The 21,591-nt window shown below is 40.9% G+C and overlaps 1 protein-coding gene across 1 annotated transcript; it reads left to right on the top strand.

The window, feature by feature from the left end:
* The first annotated feature begins 590 nt into the window (after positions 1 to 590).
* Positions 591 to 21,244, top strand: LOC131928506 (uncharacterized). The gene is made up of 13 exons (XM_059284570.1): positions 591 to 654; positions 3,914 to 4,032; positions 5,149 to 5,172; positions 5,914 to 5,952; positions 8,342 to 8,405; positions 8,745 to 8,863; positions 9,069 to 9,092; positions 10,515 to 10,575; positions 11,803 to 11,936; positions 16,619 to 16,827; positions 18,011 to 18,263; positions 20,146 to 20,205; positions 20,422 to 21,244. Exons 1-13 carry the CDS (start codon positions 608 to 610, stop codon positions 20,487 to 20,489), a joined length of 1,221 nt encoding a protein of 406 aa, XP_059140553.1. The 5' UTR covers positions 591 to 607; the 3' UTR covers positions 20,490 to 21,244.
* The last annotated feature ends 347 nt before the right edge of the window (positions 21,245 to 21,591 follow it).

Below are 21,591 nucleotides of genomic sequence, written 5' to 3'. Positions count from 1 at the left end.
TTATTTCAAATTTTTAGTGCGGTAACCTATGTGATACTTACGGTTCTGTACCTTTTACCTAGAAGTGCGAAATTTTAAATACAACATTATTCAGTCAAAGGAAGTTGTACTTTATTTCGGTTGAAACCACTATAACAAATACTATTTCAGTTATGTGAATGAAATTTTAAATATATATTTAATTGATTTAATGCTTTGATTACACTCAAAATGTGAGTGACATTGGATATCTTGAAGTGATATTTTACTCTATTTCCGGTTTCTAAAATACCGATAACATAAGTACCGTTTCAGGTATGTAAACGAAAACTGATTTTTTTTAAATTTTTTGAGTGATTTCTGGTGAAGGGAAGTATTTAGTTTGCGCTATTTCTTCCGACCTCAAAAAATATTACTTCGACCTCATCGAACCGATTTCTTTCAAACTTAGATGTAAGTTAAGATTCGATGGTATTGCATTGCCAACACAGAATGTGATATAATGAACCTCCCTCGTCAGAGAGAAATACACACTTCCTCTTGTATGTGGATATATGGTTTATTCCACGTCCTATCGTTGAGTGTATCTAATGTGTACTTTTCCTTCCAGAGGAAACCTGTCTGGGTGATGGAACTCTGCAATTACTGCGTCCAAGAGGCTGACTTCACTTGCACGTAAGTCTTTTAAATCTTTTTCATATATTAAGAAATAATTTATTTTCAGATTAATACAATACGTCTCACTCCAGTTTTTAAATTCCGAAAAACTTAATTTATTAATCAATTGATGATTGGGTGTTTTGTAGAGAGTTTTCATTTATTTTTTAAAAATACATATTAATGTTTTTTACTTTCTCGTATATACGAAGTATAGAGAAAGTATTGTAATCGTGCACAAAAATCACTTGAAATTTTAACAATTTTCACCCGTATTACACCTCAGTCCTTCATCACATCCGAAGTATAGAAGACTTATTTTAATCGGGCAAAAATTATCAATCCAGATTTATCAAAATTAAGAGGTTTTATGCGTAATCCAGTCTGAAAAACTGGGCTTTGCAATTCTGTCCGTATGTCTGTGTGTCTGTCTGTCTGTCTGTCTGTCCGTGTGTAAACACGATAACTTGAGTACCGTTACAGCTAGGTTGATGAAATTTCATATATAAGTATTTTTCAAATTCGTAGTTCCGTATCAAATTTTGAGCGATTTCCGATAACCGGAAGTGGTACTTTTTCTACTTTGAATTTTTCAAAAGCCTATAACTTGCGAACTATTTCAGATAGATAAATAAAATTTCACATGTAAGTAAAAGATCTAATTCTCTACTTTCAGTTAAATTTTGAGTAATTTCCATTGACCGGAAGTAGTAATTTACGCTACTTTCGATTTCTCAAAAAACTAATGTAAATTTTTAAAGTACTAATAATATTGCGCACTATTATGCACTTTTTTTTATTTGGCGTTCACTTGGTGTGTAATTCTTTTGTCTACGAGATTTTATTCTATTTTTAAAACTTTAAGTATTTAAATTGGATTAAAAATCATGTCTATAGCCCGAGTTCCCATCCCCTGTTGTTTTATATAAGAATATTCGAGAAAGTTTAGGGGAGATCACTCCCGGTTTATTTTATATAAATATCTATCTATAAATATCCCCGTCATGTTTCAGCCTACATTTAATTATATATGGATCTATATCACTGGTACTACAAAAAATGTCTGATCAACGTGTAAAAAACAGGATATTCGTTACCAACTCATATGCCTTTTAATGTATTTAAATTTAAAAAAAAAAACGTATTTAAAAGCCAAGAAAATCAATTTGCATTATTCTTTTACTGCGCAGTGAAGCTAATCTGTTCTCTATTTATAATGCAACAATGACGCATTTGTTTATCGATAAATTATCTACTTAATTAATAATCTATAACTATTAAATAACGAGAAAAATGGCCCGTTGAGGAAGGATACAACGGGCGCTAGGTTGATAGTGTTGTCTATTTTCTCGGTACTTTAATTTATACAAAATATAATCATAGGCATATCCCTAAACCATGCACCTAATCTCATTCATGACAAAACTTGCATTTAGAGTTTCTTTCAGGCAACTCTACTTGGGAGGAGGGGGCTTTGCCCCCCCCCCCCTCCCCCCCCCCCCCCCCCCCCCCCGCCCCCCACACACCAAAACATGTCTACCGTCCCATTCAACGAAATATAATTATATACTTTTTCCAGTGTCCGCCCCCTCCCAGAAAATTCTAACCCCCGCCCCCGAAAATTTCAAGTACCCCCCACCCCTCTCCGGGGAGGAAAAAGTCTGAAAGAAACACTGATCGCATTTGTAGATCATACAAACTAAAGGAAGAATATGGGCGGGGCTTCGCCCCTACCGGAAGAGATGCTTGAAAAAAAAACTGCACGCTAAACACTTTTTAGATTAGAAAAAGTTCCCCCCTCCGGGGAGGAAAAAGTCTGAAAGAAACACTGGTGTCGCGCTTAGCCACTACCCAAAGAATTGCATTAAAGAAATTGCAAGAAAACCACTTTTTAGATTAGATACATTAATTAGGCGGTAATTTTATTATACAGTATCAATGAAGAAATTTCTTTTGAGTTGGGGAGGGGGGGGGGGCTCAGACGTTCTTACGCGGGGGTGGGGCTTCGCCCCTACCCGAAGAATTGTATGAAAGAAACTCTTCACGCAAACCACTTAGATTAGACAAAATTGCCTTTTTATTCAATGTTTACTCGAGAATCAATGACGTCATATTACTGTGTGCACTCTCCGGCTTGATATTATTTTCTACTATATGACGTCATATTTCGTTTCCGTCTGACTGTGCATGTTTTTAAATTGCTTATGTTTTCTCTAGAGCGTTCTTGTCAGATACATAGACAGATAGATACACAAACAGCGAAACTATTAGTATTAACGAGAAAAATGGCCCGTTGAGAAAGGATACAACGGGCGCTAGGTTGATAGTGCTTTCTATTTTCTCGGTACTTTAATTTATACAAAATATAGTCATAGGCATATCCCTAAACCATGCACCTAATCTCATTCATGAAAAAGTCGCATTTAGAGTATCTTTCAGGCAACTCTACTTGGGAGGAGAGGGCTTCGCCCCCCCCCCCCCCCCCACACACACACAACCTCCAAAACATGACTACTGTCCCATTCAACGAAATATAATTATATACTTTTTCCAGTGTCCGCACCCTCCCAGAAAATTCTACCCCCGCCCCCGAAAATTTCAAGTACCCCCACCCCTCTCCGGGGAGGAAAAAGTCTGAAAGAAACACTGGTCGCATTTGTAGATCATACAAACTAAAGGAAGAATCTGGGCGGGGCTTCGCCCCTACCGGAAGATATGCTTGAAAAAAAAACCTGCACGCTAAACGCTTTTTAGATTAGAAAAAGATCCCCCCTCCGGGGAGGAAAAAGTCTGAAAGAAACACTGGTGTCGCGCTTAGCCACTACGCGAAGAATTACATTAAAGAAATTGCAAGAAAACCACTTTTTAGATTAGACACATTAATTAGGCGATAATCTTATTATAGAGTATCGATGAGGAAATTTCTTTTGAGTTGGGGAGGGGGGGGGGGGGCTCAGACGTTCTTACGCGGAGGTGGGGCTTCGCCCCTACCCGAAGAATTGTATGAAAGAAACTCTTCACGCAAACCACTTAGATTAGAAAAAAATGCCTTTTTATTCAATGTTTACTCGAGAATCAATGACGCCATATTACTGTGTGCACTCTCCGGCTTGAGATTATTTTCTACTCTATGCTCAATGTGACGTCATATATTTTGTTTAACTGTGAAGGTTTTTAATTTGCTTGTGTTTTCTCTAGAGCGTTCTTGTCAGATACATAGATACACAGATAGATACACAGACAGCGAAACTATTAGTATTAATAATTTCTAATTCAGAAAAAAGTCTCGTTACCACAGATGTCTAACAGATATTATAAAAAACCCAAGCTGTCCAGATAAGTTGCGCGAGGAAGCCAAATCTTTTAGGGATTCTACGTTAAAAAGTCGCTGCAAAGGTGAGATTTGTACCTGACACGTCAACCCACTGTACGCACACGTCCACCAACTGTACGCACACTCCACCAACTGTACCGGACACGTCCACCAACTGTACCAGACACGTCCACCAACTATACACACACGTCCACCAACTGTACGCACACGTCCACCAACTGTACGCACACGTCCACCAACTGTACGCACACGTCCACCAACTGTACGCACACGTCCACCAACTGTACGCACACGTCCACCAACTGTACCGGACACGTCCACCAACTGTACCGGACACGTCCACAACTGTACGCACACGTCCACCAACTGTACGCACACGTCCACCAACTGTACGCACACGTCCACCAACTGTACATGCACGTCCACCAACTGTACGCACACGTCTACCAACTGTACCGGACACGTCCACCAACTGTACGCACACGTCCACCAACTGTACCTGACACGTCCACCCACTGTACGCACACGTCCACCTTCTGTACGCTTACATCCACCCAATGTACGCACATCTACTCAATCAGTAGCCACTCTAATAGACCCTATACTCAATCATTTAGCCACTCAAATAAACCCTATACTCAATCTTTTAGCAACTCTTTTATACCCTATATTCAATCATTTAGTCACTCTAATAGACCCTATACTCAATCATTTAGCAAGTCTAATAGACCCTATACTCAATCATTTAGCCACTCAAATAAACCCTATAATCAGTGGCGTAGCGAGGTCGGGTGTCACCCGGTGCGGCACTTAATGGTGTCACCCCCCCAGAGGCGTTGCGACCCTTCCCGGGGACAAACTTTCAAGTTTTCGATTTGCACCCCCCCCCTCAAACTTTCGATTTGCACCCCCCCCCCCCCCCCTCAAGTTTTCGATTTGCACCCCCCCCCTCAAACTTTCGATTTGCACCCCCCCCCTCAAGTTTTTCTCTATATATTTTGCTATTTTTTGCCTTGGTGTCACCCCCTAAATGGTGTCACCCGGTGCGGTCCGCACCCCCCGCCCCCCCCCTCGCTACGCCCCTGCCTATAATCAATCATTTAGCTAATCTAATTGACCCTATAGGCCTGCTCAATAATATAACCACTCTCTATATCAAATATCTCTTTATATTGTAGGTGGCTGGGACACAATAAATCCTGGTAAGTTTTATTTGTTGTTTATTCTCCATTAGTTTAACCTGCTTAATTCAAGTTTTACTTTCGCGTATTAAGAGTATAGAGGAAATATCGTAATCGTGCTTGATAATTTTCAGATATTTTACAGTTTTCGCCTTTAACACCCCACTACTGTAACGTATACAAGAGCGGTTAGTGGTAGAGTGCTAGACTGCTAACCCAAAAATGTCTAGTTCGATTCCGGGCTCAAGACAGTAGACCGACATGAGTCCACTCGTCTGTGTTGGGTACCTAACTCATTTAGAGAAATTTCGACTGGCCATAGCGCTGACCACACTATCCCTTTATATGCCTAGGTCACAAAAACAAGTGAACTCTACTACACTTACCCCATGGACCGTCAGGTTTGAAAAGGGAACATTAATTTTTCGTATACGGAATACAAAGTATGTATTGTAATCGTGTACAAAAATATAAATCAAGATTTTGACAAATGAAAATTATCAGTGGTTCTTAATCTGGGTTCGATCAAACCCCAGGGGTTCGGTGAACCATTCTCGGAGTTTAGGCGGAGGTCAAGCCTGACCCCCGTTTCATATATTCATGATCGGAATTTGTCAGTGCAGATGATAGAGCTATAAAGAAGGGTTCGGTGAAAGTGTAAATGAAACGGGTTGGGTTTTGGTACCACCAAAAAGGTTAAGAACCACTGGTCTAGACGTTTTTAATTAGAATGTTGAATAATATTATGTTTTTTATTCCCAGACAAACTGGTAACAGATGATTACGATGAAGACAAAAACAGTATGTAAAATAAAAAAATTACCTTACATTTTGGCAAATTTTAAATAATTGTAGACGCTAAAACAAATTCTCTCTACTTAACCTGCCTGCCCTATAATACCCAGTATCTTAAATGCCAACTAAAACTAAATTTATTCCGGATATGTTTATACTTGTTTTGAAAAACCTTGGGATGTTCAACCAAATCGGAATATTAAAAGGGGTCGGCGTGGTCGAGACGGTAAAGCTCATGGAAAAGTCTCGAGTTCGAACCCTCGGGGAGATGAGGCTCGTTAGCTGGGGACAGCCACTCTTCTAGGAGAGACAACTCCAAAATCAAACAACTGCTGCCTTGTAGTTTGTTCTTGGTTGAAAAAAGGCTATGGAAGCAAATCCAAAAAGAAAAGCAGGCTGAAATCGGAGTCAATGGCCTCAATGGCGCATAACCAGTTGACACGTATCCTTAATTTGCGACGGAGGCGTGGTCGAGTCGGCAAAAGCTCATGGTTGATAAATTCGAAAAAGTCTCGAGTTCAAACCTTCTGGCAGATAAGGCTCGATCCCTTCCAACACTAAAAATTAAGAACGAAGAAGAAGAAGAAGGAATATTAAAGCACCCCTCCTTTATTTCTTTTTTAAAACCATTTTTTTTTTATTTAAAAGGAATTTCTCTGCAGCAAAAAGGGAATTTAAAAATTAGGCTTCTCTTCATAGATGACCCGTCCCCCACCACTCCCCATCATTATATTAGCAACACTAAGAATTATCTTAGAACAAAACCTAGAATGAACTCGTCATTATGTGCAGTTTTTCTAGATTCTGAATTGCATATGCTTACGTAGACAGAGCAGTAATATGGAAACGTCAAGCATAATGGAGTCTTGAACATATTTATTTAACTTGTCCAACTCAAAGCTCCGGGTCGTACACAATGGAAGCGTTTCAAGAGCTAGCTGGTTTGAAACAATAGTGGCTCTATCAGAAGCCTTTCAAGAACTGACTTGAAACAGTAGTGGCTCTATCTATCAGATGCCTTTCAAGAACTGACTTGAAACAATGGTGGGTCTATCAGAAGCCTTTCAAGAACTGACTTGAAACAGTAGTGGCTCTATCTATCAGATGCCTTTCAAGAACTGACTTGAAACAATGGTGGGTCTATCAGAAGCCTTTCAAGAACTGACTTGAAACAATAGTGGCTCTATCTATCAGATGCCTTTCAAGAACTGACTTGAAACAGTAGTGGCTCTATGAGATGCCTTTCAAGAACTGACTTGAAACAATAGTGGCTCTATCAGATGCCTTTCAAGAACTGACTTGAAACAATAGTGGCTGCTCTCACCATTTAGAGTTTACTGTTGGTTGAATGAACTAACCAACAAAAGTAGGTAGGCCAAAACCAACATGGAGACGGTAAGCATTTAGTGAAGTTGAAGCAGTCGGAATGACGTGGGCCCAACTTGGAGGAATCGTCACAAGGGATCCCCATGAACGATGGTGATGATGGTGACTGAACTAGCAAACTAGCCAATACACTGTCAATTAAAGAACACTAACATGACAAATTGAAGACTTGGATTTCTGAATTTTCTCACAGTGTTAACCATAAATGCAGAACAAATATACTGGCCCAATGGTTAGGGTTAGAGCAAATATGCTGGCCCAATTAGCAGTAAAAACCGGTCTACTTTTTACCTTCAGGCTAGAATAATCCAAAAAGCTGATTACTTGCCGTACACATTGTGAAGTTGAATTTCAAGATAACAAACTCAGATAATTTAGCAAGGATGTTGGTTCTATTTTACTCTCACCAAGCGACAGAGGGTAAAACAGACAGCACTATACAGGGTCAATGACTTTATTAACCGCACGGCACATTTTGAAAGAAAATGTGTGTCTTAAGTGTCGTTTCGATCCTGGGTTTCTCAGATACAGAAAGGAAATAATTAAATAAAAATAAGAAAACCAAGGCGAGCTTAGAAGGTGGTTCCTAGGGGATGGAAGTCGTGAATGGCCATTCGTTACTGCACTTGGAGTTTGTTTCTATCATTAACATGGTTGCACATCAGAGAAAATATGTAACAACAATGTTTTTATACGATCCCCCACCCACTCACATTTTTATTGCAAAAGGTTGAGCACTTCTTACTGGTCACTTTAAAGTGTGTTTATCTCGCTTTTATACTACATTATGCATATATAAATAAATGAATATATCTAAATAAATAAATATATATATATATATATATATATATATATATATATATATATATATATATATATATATATATATATGCTCTATCAAATTTGAAAACAGTTAAATCATTATGTAAGCCTAATACGTTGAAGTAGTCTATGTCCCCATCTTTGTCTATCGTAACAATAGATTGCACATTTTTCTCCATCTTTTCAGTGGACAGTTGCAAGGAGGCCCGAACTCTTTGTTTAAAAGAAGCAAACACGACGATTTCCTGCGAGTAAGTTAGAAGAGCCCTGAAAGCCCTAAGAGCCAGTTGTCTAAGGACCCTGAGAGCCATTTGTATGAGGGCCCTGAGAGCCATTTGTATGAGAGCCCAGAGAGACAGATGTCTGAGAGCCCAGATAGACAGATGTCTGAGAGCCCAGATAGACAGATGTCTGAGAGCCCAGATAGACAGATGTCTGAGAGCCCAGATAGAAAATTGAGAGCCCAGATAGCCAGATGTCTGAGAGCCCAGATAGAAAATTGAGAGCCCAGATAGCCAGATGTCTGAGAGCCCAGATAGACAGTTGTCTGAGAGCCCTATCTAACTACTGTTACCTATCGTCTATTGCAGGAAGTTAAAAGAGCGGCATAAGTGTGCCCTGGGCTATAAGGACACGCCCTACTGCAGTGAAGGGGTCAGGAAAGATGCGGAGGAATGGATTGAGAAGCATGCGATAGAAGATTGCGCAGGTACTTCATTTATTACATATAATAGCCTACCTATACTATACTACTTACGCTAAAATTTAGTCATATTTCAAACACCTTCATTCAAACATGATTTTCCAAATTTCAGCTCCAGCTATTGTTCTTTTCTCATTTTTACTTTTATCGTTGTTTTCTTTGATATTTTTGCATCAGCGTTTTGTAACGGTGTTGTATTAACATTTTACAGCTAATGATGCATCATTATCAGAACGTAAGTTTACAAAATTGTCTAAACAGAACGTAAGTTTACAAAATTGTCTCAACAGAACGTAAGTTTGTATAATTGTTTTAGTCTCAACAGAACGTAAGTTTGTATAATTGTTTTAGTCTCAACAGAACGTAAGTTTGTATAATTGTTTTAGTCTCAACAGAAAGTAAGTTTGTATAATTGTGTTAGTCTCAACAGAAAATAAGTTTACAAACTTGTGTTAGCACTAAATTCAGGTTATGCTTTTTTTTATTGTTGACTTGAGATGACTTTAAAGTTAACTTGATATGTGACTTGAATCAATAGATTTGTGCTTTTATAGGCAACCTGTAAATTATGTGTGACTTTACAGGTCCAAGGATAGGCGACCTTTTAGCTTACTTGTAGGGCTATTTGTCATAAAACTAAACCGTTAATTCGTCAATTTGATGAATAAAAGGCAAATATTTCACTATTATAGAGAATGTTCCAATTTTAAATATTTTTGGATTCTTAAATGAAATAAATAAAAATTAGGACAAACATAGTAAGTTCTGCATGTATTGGGTCTGACTGTCTATTGATGACAATGAAAGTAATGAAGTAAATTCTGCATTCATTGGGTCGGACTGTCTATTAATGATAATGAAAGTAATGAAGTAAATTCTGCATTCGTTGGGTCTGACTGGCTATTAATGACAATGAAAGTAATGAAGTAAATTCTGCATTCATTGGGTCGGACTGTCTATTGATGACAATGACAGTAATGAAGTAAATTCTGCATTCATTGGGTCGGACTGTCTATTAATGATAATGAAAGTAATGAAGTAAATTCTGCATTCGTTGGGTCTGACTGGCTATTAATGACAATGAAAGTAATGAAGTAAATTCTGCATTCATTGGGTCGGACTGGCTATTGATGACAATGAAAGTAATGAAGTAAATTCTGTGTTCATTGGGTCTGACTGGCTATTAATGACAATGAAAGTAATGAAGTAAATTCTGCATTCGTTGGGTCTGACTGGCTTTTAATGACAATGAAAGTAATGAAGTAAATTCTGCATTCATTGGGTCTGACTGGCTATTGATGACAATGAAAGTAATGAAGTAAATTCTGCATTCATTGGGTCTGACTGGCTATTGATGACAATGAAAGTAATGAATGTTGGAGTCAGCTAACTTTGTGTCACGTGTGTAACACAAATATTACTGTACATGACACGCACAAATTATGATTTTACATTTTCTTTTACCGAGATTTTTGAAAATAACGTTTTTATCTTCTTTTAAAAAATAATTTAAAACGATTGAGGACTTGAGAAATGTACCATTTATAAAATATACTAAAATAAACTAGTGCTGATACCACTGATTGAAACAATTCCAGCTACACTTGTACAGCCTCTATTTCAGCCAGCTCTCTGTACTTTTATTTTTTGCCTGTAGCTTGTGTTGAAGTACCCCCATCCTGTCAGAATAATGAAACGAATAATGCCACAGAATGCGAGTAAGTCAATTGCAATTGGTTTCGAAATGTTGGGAAAATGATAATGCAGTATTTGTGATCACCAATTGAGCTATGAAATGGCTTGTTTGAAGGACAAAGTAAAGTGCCCTATCAAAACTCACGGTCTATGTGGCCTTATCTGCCAGAGGGTTTGAACTCGAGACTTTTTTTCGAATTTATCAACCATGAGCTTTGCCGACTCGACCATGCTTCCATCACAATTAAGGATTAAGTGTCAACTGGTTATGCGCCATTGAGGCCATTGACTCCGATTTCAGCCTGCTTTTCTTTTTGGATTTGCTTCCATAGCCTTTGTCCAACCAAGAACAAACTACAAAGACGCAGTTGTTTGATTTTGGAGTTGTCTCTCCTAGAAGAGAGCAAGCTAACGAGGGTTTGAACTTGAGACTTTTCGGTTTAGCAACCATGAGCTTTACCGACTCGACCACGCCGACCCCGCAGGTGAAGTAGAGTTCACCTGTTTCAGTGACCTCGGAAACGGAATAGTGTGGTCATCACTATGCCCAGCCGCCTTTACCTTCCCTGACGTCAGAGCTGAGCTAACTCGGGGCTGAGCATAAAGCTGACCATTTGATCAAACTCATTTATCGAGGTTAATTATATCTAAAATATATTTTCTTTATATATATATATATATATATATATATATATATATATATATATATATATATATATATATATAGATATATATAGATAGATATAGATATATATATATATCAAACCCTTAATTTGACACTTGAAGGACTGGTCTGTTTTGGAGAAAAGTGTTTACGTTTTAATTTTTGTCTGAGAAAATATTTTTACGACTATGAAACTATTTGATAAATAATCTACACTTTTTTTATATTATCCGCGCTTACACCACACTTCTATGATAGGTCTGCATCTACAATTGAAATGTTGTATTTTTTTGTATAAGGACGGTCTAAACGTTGTTTTAAGTGTAAACTTCCTTTCAAACCCAACGGTCTACGGGGCAAGTGAAGTAGAGTTTACTTGTTTCTGTGACCTCGGCTTATGAAGGGATAATGTGGTCAGCACTATGCCAAGCCGCCTTTACTTTCCCTAAAGTAAGTTGGGTGGACTCAGGGACGGCCTACTTGTTTTAACCCGGATTCGACCTCAATACTAACGGGTTAGCAGCCCAGCTCTCTACCGATAGACCACTCTGTCCCTTTGTTTGAAGAGTACACATTTCAATTTTAGATTTTATCAACCCATAGTCAACTGCGAAATGAACAGATTGACAAAGATCTGGTGCGACAAAGAGAAGTGGTTTGCCGACGTAGCCAAGGCTATTTCCAATGATGAAGCAGCCGAGAAGTCCAATTGTTATGGAGGTAATACTCGACATTTTACTAGATTATTTCTTGGGGGTGGAGGGGGGGGGGTCAAAATGTTTTATATATGACTTTAAACTGTTCATATTTCTAAGAGTTGTGTAGGTTATTAAGAGTGGAGTATAGTGCGTGTGTTTGTTTTGATAACTGATGTCTATTTACTTTTTTATTTGGTGTCTGGTGAAGAAGCGATCGTCAGAATGTCACCGTAATGTGTTTATACGTATAAGCTGTGGTCTTATTTATATGGATGGCTTTACAATTTAACATTTAATCAACGTTTGACGAAAATCTAGGTTCTAGCATAAGGCTGCTAGCAGAAAGTGTTGGGTTTGATTCTCTGGGCCAACTTCACACAGTACGCTTAGGGAATTTAGAATTTATGGACGATCTTAGGGAATCTAGAACTAGTGGATGGTCTTAGGGAATCTAGAATTTGTGGATGGTCTTAAGAAATCTAGAATTTGTGGATAACCTTAGGGAATCTAGAACTTGTGAATGGTCTTAGGTAATCTAGAATTTGTGGATGATCTTATTAGAAAACTAGAATTTGTGGATAACCTTAGGGAATCTAGAACTTGTGGATGGTCTTAGGGAATCTAGAACTTGTGGATGGTCTTAGGGAATCTAGAACTTGTGGATGGTCTTATAAAATCTAGACCTTGTGGATGGTCTTAGGGAATCTAGAACTTGTGGATGGTCTTAGGGAATCTAGAACTTGTGGATGGTCTTAGGGAATCTAGAACTTGTGGATGGTCTTAGGGAATCTAGAACTTGTGTATGGTGTTAGGGAATCTAGATCTTGTGGATGGTATATACCCCTCTTCTCCCCCCACCCCCACCCCCCTCCCTTTCCCGTACCCCAGAAAATAAAGTCTTAAATTTATAATTGCCCACCTGCGGAGAAAAATGTCTGAAAGAAACACCGCCCTGCAGTCACAACGTCAGATGCAGTTGATGCGACGGAAGCCATCTCACCACACAGCGTGTAGAACGTACGATCAGCATCTCACCACACAGCGTGTAGAACTTACGATCAGCATCTCACCACACAGCGTGTAGAACGTACGATCAGCGTCTCACCACACAGCGTGTAGAATTTACGATCAGCATCTCACCACACAGCGTGTAGAACTTACGATCAGCATCTCACCACACAGCGTGTAGAACTTACGATCAGCATCTCACCACACAGCGTGTAGAACGTACGATCAGCATCTCACCACACAGCGTGTAGAACTTACGATCAGCATCTCACCACACAGCGTGTAGAACGTACGATCAGCGTCTCACCACACAGCGTGTAGAACTTACGATCAGCATCTCACCACACAGCGTGTAGAACTTACGATCAGCATCTCACCACACAGCGTGTAGAACTTATGATCAGCATCTCACCACACAGCGTGTAGAACTTACGATCAGCATCTCACCACACAGCGTGTAGAACTTACGATCAGCATCTCACCACACAGCGTGTAGAACTTACGATCAGCATCTCACCACACAGCGTGTAGAACTTACGATCAGCATCTCACCACACAGCGTGTAGAACTTACGATCAGCATCTCACCACACAGCGTGTAGAACTTACGATCAGCATCTCACCACACAGCGTGTAGAACTTACGATCAGCATCTCACCACACAGCGTGTAGAACTTACGATCAGCATCTCACCACACAGCGTGTAGAACTTACGATCAGCATCTCACCACACAGCGTGTAGAACTTACGATCAGCATCTCACCACACAGCGTGTAGAACTTACGATCAGCATCTCACCACACAGCGTGTAGAACTTACGATCAGCATCTTACCACACAGCGTGTAGAACTTATGATCAGCATCTCACTAAACAGCGTGTAGAACTTACGATCAGCATCTCACCACACAGCGTGTAGAACTTACGATCAGCATCTCACCACACAGCGTGTAGAACTTACGATCAGCATCTCACCACACAGCGTGTAGAACTTATGATCAGCATCTCACCACACAGCGTGTAGAACTTATGATCAGCATCTCACCACACAGCGTGTAGAACTTACGATCAGCATCTCACTAAACAGCGTGTAGAACTTACGATCAGCATCTTACCACACAGCGTGTAGAACTTATGATCAGCATCTCACTAAACAGCGTGTAGAACTTACGATCAGCATCTTACCACACAGCGTGTAGAACTTACGATCAGCATCTCACCACACAGCGTGTAGAACTTACGATCAGCATCTCACCACACAGCGTGTAGAACTTACGATCAGCATCTCACCACACAGCGTGTAGAACTTACGATCAGCATCTCACCACACAGCGTGTAGAACTTATGATCAGCATCTCACCACACAGCGTGTAGAACTTACGATCAGCATCTCACCACACAGCGTGTAGAACTTATGATCAGCATCTCACCACACAGCGTGTAGAACTTACGATCAGCATCTCACCACACAGCGTGTAGAACTTACGATCAGCATCTCACCACACAGCGTGTAGAACTTACGATCAGCATCTCACCACACAGCGTGTAGAACTTACGATCAGCATCTCACTAAACAGCGTGTAGAACTTACGATCAGCATCTTACCACACAGCGTGTAGAACTTATGATCAGCATCTCACCACACAGCGTGTAGAACTTACGATCAGCATCTCACCACACAGCGTGTAGAACTTACGATCAGCATCTCACCACACAGCGTGTAGAACTTACGATCAGCATCTCACCACACAGCGTGTAGAACTTATGATCAGCATCTCACCACACAGCGTGTAGAACTTACGATCAGCATCTCACCACACAGCGTGTAGAACTTATGATCAGCATCTCACCACACAGCGTGTAGAACTTACGATCAGCATCTCACCACACAGCGTGTAGAACTTACGATCAGCATCTCACCACACAGCGTGTAGAACTTACGATCAGCATCTCACCACACAGCGTGTAGAACTTACGATCAGCATCTCACTAAACAGCGTGTAGAACTTACGATCAGCATCTTACCACACAGCGTGTAGAACTTACGATCAGCATCTCACCACACAGCGTGTAGAACTTACGATCAGCATCTCACCACACAGCGTGTAGAACTTACGATCAGCATCTCACCACACAGCGTGTAGAACTTACGATCAGCATCTCACCACACAGCGTGTAGAACTTACGATCAGCATCTCACCACACAGCGTGTAGAACTTACGATCAGCATCTCACCACACAGCGTGTAGAACTTACGATCAGCATCTCACCACACAGCGTGTAGAACTTACGATCAGCATCTCACCACACAGCGTGTAGAACTTACGATCAGCATCTCACCACACAGCGTGTAGAACTTACGATCAGCATCTCACCACACAGCGTGTAGAACTTACGATCAGCATCTCACCACACAGCGTGTAGAACTTACGATCAGCATCTCACCACACAGCGTGTAGAACTTACGATCAGCATCTCACCACACAGCGTGTAGAACGTACGATCAGCACCTCACCACACAGCGTGTAGAACTTACGATCAGCATCTCACCACACAGCGTGTAGAACTTATGATCAGCATCTCACCACACAGCGTGTAGAACTTACGATCAGCATCTCACCACACAGCGTGTAGAACTTATGATCAGCATCTCACCACACAGCGTGTAGAACTTATGATCAGCATCTCACCACACAGCGTGTAGAACTTATGATCAGCATCTCACCACACAGCGTGTAGAACTTATGATCAGCATCACAACACAGTAGAACTTTCGATCAGCATCTCAACACAGTAGAACTTAAGATCAGCATCTCAACACAGTAGAACTTACGATCAGCATCTCACCACACAGCGTGTAGAAATTATGATCAGCATCTCACCACACAGCGTGTAGAACTTACGATCAGCATCTCACCACACAGCGTGTAGAACTTATGATCAGCATCTCACCACACAGCGTGTAGAACTTATGATCAGCATCTCAACACAGTAGAACTTACGATCAGCATCTCACCACACAGCGTGTAGAACTTACGATCAGCATCTCAACACAGTAGAACTTACGATCAGCATCTCACCACACAGCGTGTAGAACTTACGATCAGCAAAGCGATGATACAAGTATTGAGAACTAACGATAATCGAGAGGCCTCTGTAACAATAGAAGGAAGACATGTATATGATGAGGGGAGTTATTTCCCTTGGCAGCAGATCAGCGAAACCATAGGCACAGACGTTGAGGTGGAGAGGGGGGGGGGTCATTCGTGTAACAAATAATCGACAAATCTACGCCTTCACTGGTTGGCGACATGTATGTAAAACTACTGGCATATGTACCTACACCATGGAAATGTGAGCACAGTTTTGCTAAGAGGATAAGAAAGCTGTAGAGTTTCCTAGACAAGCAGAGACATGGTACAAATCTTGGTGAACGGAGATTGAGCTGACAGGTTCAAAACGGCAAAGTGTTTGAGTGCCACGCCCAAACCAGGCAAGGAGAAGTTACCGAAGACATACAATGACGCGGAATCTTCTCGAAGGACTATAAACCGCATGAGTTAAAATTATTACATCAGAGTCTAGACTCAGAAACGGGTGAACTCTACTCCACCTGCCTCATATTATCTCACGCGGCCAAATATTGTTTAACAAGTGATACATTTTTTTTTCTCCCCCTACCCCCCCCCCCCCCCGAAGAGCTACCCGACCACCCTAACATCGCCCTGAAGCTCCTACAGGTGAACCCCGTGGACTCCAACTCCTTAGCCTTTGGGCTGAGCACGGTGTTCCTGACCTACCAGGTGGACCTGAACGCCCTGGACAAGGAGACAGGCTGCTACCACCTCTACTTCGACTATTGTAAGGCCAGCTGGACGGACTGCTACAAGTTCGAGTCGTGGCTAACGGTAAGTTGCGCAGGTTCGACAACACGCTCGGTGGTGAGTTGACGCAGTGCCGTAGCGAGGTCGGGTGTCACCCGGTGCGGCACTTAATGGTGTCACCCCCCCCCCCCCCACCAGAGGCGTAGCGGCCCTTCCCCCGGGGTCAAACTTTCAAATTTTCGATTTTCATCCCCCCCCCCTCAAACTTTCAATTTGCACCCCCCCCCCCCCCTTTCAGCTTTCGATTTGCACCCCTCCCCTCAAGTTTTTCTCTATATATTTTGCTATTTTTTTGCCTTGGTGTCACCCCCCCAAATGGTGTCACCCGATGCGGTCCGCACCCCCCCCCCCATCGCTACGCCTCTGGGTTGACGTGTTCTGTTGGAGAATTCATACCCGATTGGTGTTCGATTTTTTTCATGGTTACGCATCGTGAAAATTGTTTGTTATTTTGCAGTGTGGAATATTGTTTAATCCTAGAGTTCCATTGGCTACTTCAAACTTACTTTACTTAATCCTCATCACTCCCTGTGGAGTATAGGACAGCAACAAATCTCCGCCATTCCACCCTGTCTTGGGCGAGCCACTTTAGTTCATGCCAGGTCTTGCCAGTAGCCTGCACTTCTTCTTCCATCTCTCTCCTCCATGTTCCCAGTGGTCTTCCTCTCTTGCGCTTTCCAGGCGGGTTCCACTTCAGCGCTTTAAACAATTCACATATAAAAATGTCAAGTTTGTTCATTTGAGTTTATAAAAAAATGCAACACTATTTATTAAACATACTTTTGTTTTAGGATTAATATTTTATTTTTACAATAAAGGGAATCAAGAGTGTATTACATTCATTTGCCATTAATCAATAGATTTTCTTCATTTAATATTGAGGGATTAGTCTGTCGTATACACGGTGGGGTGGTGGAATAGGGGAGGGGGATTGTATTGGGGCGTTATCTAGGGGAGGGGTGAGGGGTGTCGGGTCAGGGGTGAGATGTATTGTGTGAGAAGTTAGATATGTTAAGTAAGACTTGTTGGGTTATATTTCTGGGTTGATGTGTGAGATCAAATGTGTGATGAATGTTTGTTCAAATTGGGTGTTTTCTGTTCTTACTTTTTGTCTTTATCATTTTTTAAAGAGCTTACATTTAGTAAAACATACTAATGCTAAGTCCTTAATTATTGTATACAATGTTCCCTATCTCCCTGCGTGTAGGCATGCGTGTTCCCATCAGACTGTCATATGCTAACCTGCAGCAAAGACGAAGCAGTTGTGACGGACGCGACCAACGTCATGTGCAATTGCATCAATCTAGCCAATCAGATGAAGGCCATTCTCTCCATCCCCACCGCCACTTACGATGCCATAGATTACAAGTTTCGCCTGCGAGTCTCGTCCTCTAAAGATCCGGGAGAGAAGGAAGCTGTCGTTGAAATCAGTGAAATCTTCAAGATGTCTTACTACATTGGTAGGTCTGGCTGGGCTGTTGCCTGCTGGATAGGGAGAGTGTTGAAGCGATTGATTTGTTGCCAATGGGGTTTTTAACCTGTTAGTTTGATGGATATTCTGTTGTTTTTGTGCGAGTGTTATATGTGTATGTAGCCTTACCACGTGTGTAATGGCTGTATGGTTGGATATAGGCCTATACGCAAGAATACGTCGTTGTATTGCTGAAAGAAGTTATGTCTGTATGTGTGGTTTTATGAAATCATATGTGTAGATGAATTTACACAGGTTTGTGTGTGTCTTTACAAAGGCGTACGTGTGGCTTTACAAAGGTGTTTGTGTGGGTTTGCGAAAGTGTGTGTATGGGTGGCTTTACGAAGGTGTGTGTGTGTGTGGTTTTACGTAGGTGTAGGTGTGTATGGCTTTACGGAGGTGTGTGCTTTACTAAGGTGTGTGTGTGTGGTTTTACGTAGGTGTAGGTGTGTATGGCTTTACGGAGGTGTGTGCTTTACTAAGGTGTGTGTGTGTGGTTTTAGGAAGGTGTGTGTGGTGGCTTTACGAAGGTGTGTGTGTGTGTGGCTTTACGAAGGTGTGTGTTTGTATGGTTTTACGTAGGTGTGTGTGTGAGGCTTTACGTAGGTGTGTGTGTGTGTGTGTGTGGTTTTACGTAGGTGTGTGTGTGGCTTTACGAAGGTTTGTGTGTGGCTTTACGAAGGTGTGTGTGTGTGTGGTTTTACAAAGGTGTGTGTGTGTGTGGTTTTACAAAGGTGTGTGTGTGTGTGGCTTTACGAAGGTTTGTGTGTGTGGCTTTAGGAAGGTGTGTGTGGTGTCTTTACGAAGGTGTGTGTGTGTGTGGCTTTACGAAGGTGTGTGTGTGTGGCTTTAGGAAGGTGTGTGTGGTGGCTTTACGAAGGTTTTTGTGTGTGGCTTTAGGAAGGTGTGTGTGTGTGGCTTTACGAAGGTGTGTGTGTGTGGCTTTACGAAGGTTTGTGTGTGTGGCTTTAGGAAGGTGTGTGTGTGTGGCTTTAGGAAGGTGTGTGTGGTGGCTTTACGAAGGTGTGTGTGTGTGTGGCTTTACGAAGGTTTGTGTGTGTGGCTTTAGGAAGGTGTGTGTGGTGGCTTTACGAAGGTGTGTGTGTGTGGCTTTACGAAGGTGTGTGTGTGTGGCTTTACGAAGGTGTGTGTGTGTGGCTTTACGAAGGTGTGTGTGTGGCTTTAGGAAGGTGTGTGTATGTGTGGCTTTAGGAAGGTGTGTGTGGTGGCTTTACGAAGGTGTGTGTGTGTGGCTTTACGAAGGTGTGTGTGTGTGGCTTTACGAAGGTGTGTGTGTGTGGCTTTACGAAGGTGTGTGTGTGGCTTTAGGAAGGTGTGTGCTTTACTAAGGTGTGTGTGTGTGGCTTTAGGAAGGTGTGTGTGGTGGCTTTACGAAGGTGTGTGTGTGTGTGGCTTTAGGAAGGTGTGTGTGTGGCTTTAGGAAGGTGTGTGTATGTGTGGCTTTAGGAAGGTGTGTGTGGTGTCTTTACGAAGGTGTGTGTGTGTGTGGCTTTACGAAGGTGTGTGTGTGTGTGGCTTTACGAAGGTTTGTGTGTGTGGCTTTAGGAAGGTGTGTGTGTGTGTGTGGTTTTACGTAGGTGTGTGTGTGTGTGGCTTTAGGAAGGTGTGTGTGTGTGGCTTTACGAAGGTTTGTGTGTGTGGCTTTAGGAAGGTGTGTGTGTGTGGCTTTAGGAAGGTGTGTGTGTGTGGCTTTACGAAGGTTTGTGTGTGTGGCTTTAGGAAGGTGTGTGTGGTGGCTTTACGAAGGTGTGTGTGTGTGTGGCTTTACGAAGGTGTGTGTGTGGCATTACTCATTTCTATATGTTGTTAATTCCTTATGTATATTTAATTTAGATAATTATTTATTTCAGATGAAAATTTCGCCAAACTGCCTTTTCTATCAAAGAATGTGGGAGCCAAGACAAAACTCGGTAATTAAAAAAAAAACTTGAAATAAGTATACGTGGTAGTTATATGTCAGGGAATGTAAAGTTGTGTGAGTGGTGTGAATTCGGGACATTAGAATGTGATGGTGGGTTTTTAAATGGATCTGGTTTAAACAAAAATATAAAAGAGTAATCAAGCATTATGATTTTTTTTTCCTATTTGAGAAACTTTTGATTTCGTTTTTTTTTAATTGTCCACAGGCCTCTGTGGAATCTTGCAAATCTCAGCTCTCGTGGCCTTCACACTAGCCACTACTTTTAACTGGTAGCTTTGCTAATCATTACACACTGGTTGCCTAGGTAACCATTACACACTGGTACCCTAGGTAACCATTATACACTTGTAGCCAAGGTAACCATTACACATTGGTAACCTAGGTAACCATTATACACTTGTAGCTTAGATAACCATTACACGCTGGTTGCCAAGGTAACCAATTCACTAGTTTCCACTATAACTACACGAAGTCAACACCAGGTTTACACAAATAAAAACACAAACCTTTCCCCTAATTTTTACACTAATCAACTTAATCTCTATACAAATAACTACACAAAACTCTTGGGGCGGGATTCATCTATTTATAACGTCCTTTAAAAATTGGACCGTTATACCGCCCCTCACCTCGTTAACACGTGTCCACTTTGGACGAAACACTCCCCCACCCCACCATACAGGTGGGCGTCAACTCAAATGTTTTCATCCTTTAGCAGCTCTATTTTGTGTGTCGTGAGAAATAAATACAAATGTTTTAACATTATAAACATTGCATGAACGCTTGTATTTTTTACCAGCTTTTTCATAACATCAACCAAAGTCAAACAAGCTTTTTTGTTTTTAAACCTTTAATAACTCGTTTAGGCGAAAAATATCATTAGCGTATGAAATTAATTTGAATTATACTTGGTGCCATATTTATTGCATAAAAAATTGAAATAATCATGTTAACAATTATGTCTACGCTTTTTGCCCTCAACTTTTGTATTATATAAATATATTCTTTATATATTTATAAGTGTAATATATTCCATAAAACAAAATAGAATGAATAAAAATGTTTGACTTGACGTATTTGTTTTGTTTTGTGTGTCTTTTATATGTAAGTTGTGTTGCGAACGTCTGAGGCCAAAGATCAATCTAGGTGACAGTAACAGATACAAGTTTTGTGAAAGTTTTAAAAATAGGTGTCTCGATTCATTAACTTAAATCTACTTACCTGTGAATGAATAAGTGACGAATTTTAGGAAATTTAATCAATGGGAGGGTATTAGCGCTTAAAAGGGATTACATTTAATAATTGGGTTGTTGCCCTTGATCTTAAGTAAGATGTATGGTTACCAAATTGGTTGTTCATTTTTAATCAGCCCCTT

The sequence above is a fragment of the Physella acuta genome, unplaced genomic scaffold (genome assembly GCF_028476545.2).
Source record: "Physella acuta isolate Inbredline_101_S28 unplaced genomic scaffold, ASM2847654v3 ptg001512l, whole genome shotgun sequence".
NCBI lineage: Eukaryota > Metazoa > Mollusca > Gastropoda > Physidae > Physella > Physella acuta.
This window is presented reverse-complemented; position numbering and strand designations above follow the sequence as displayed.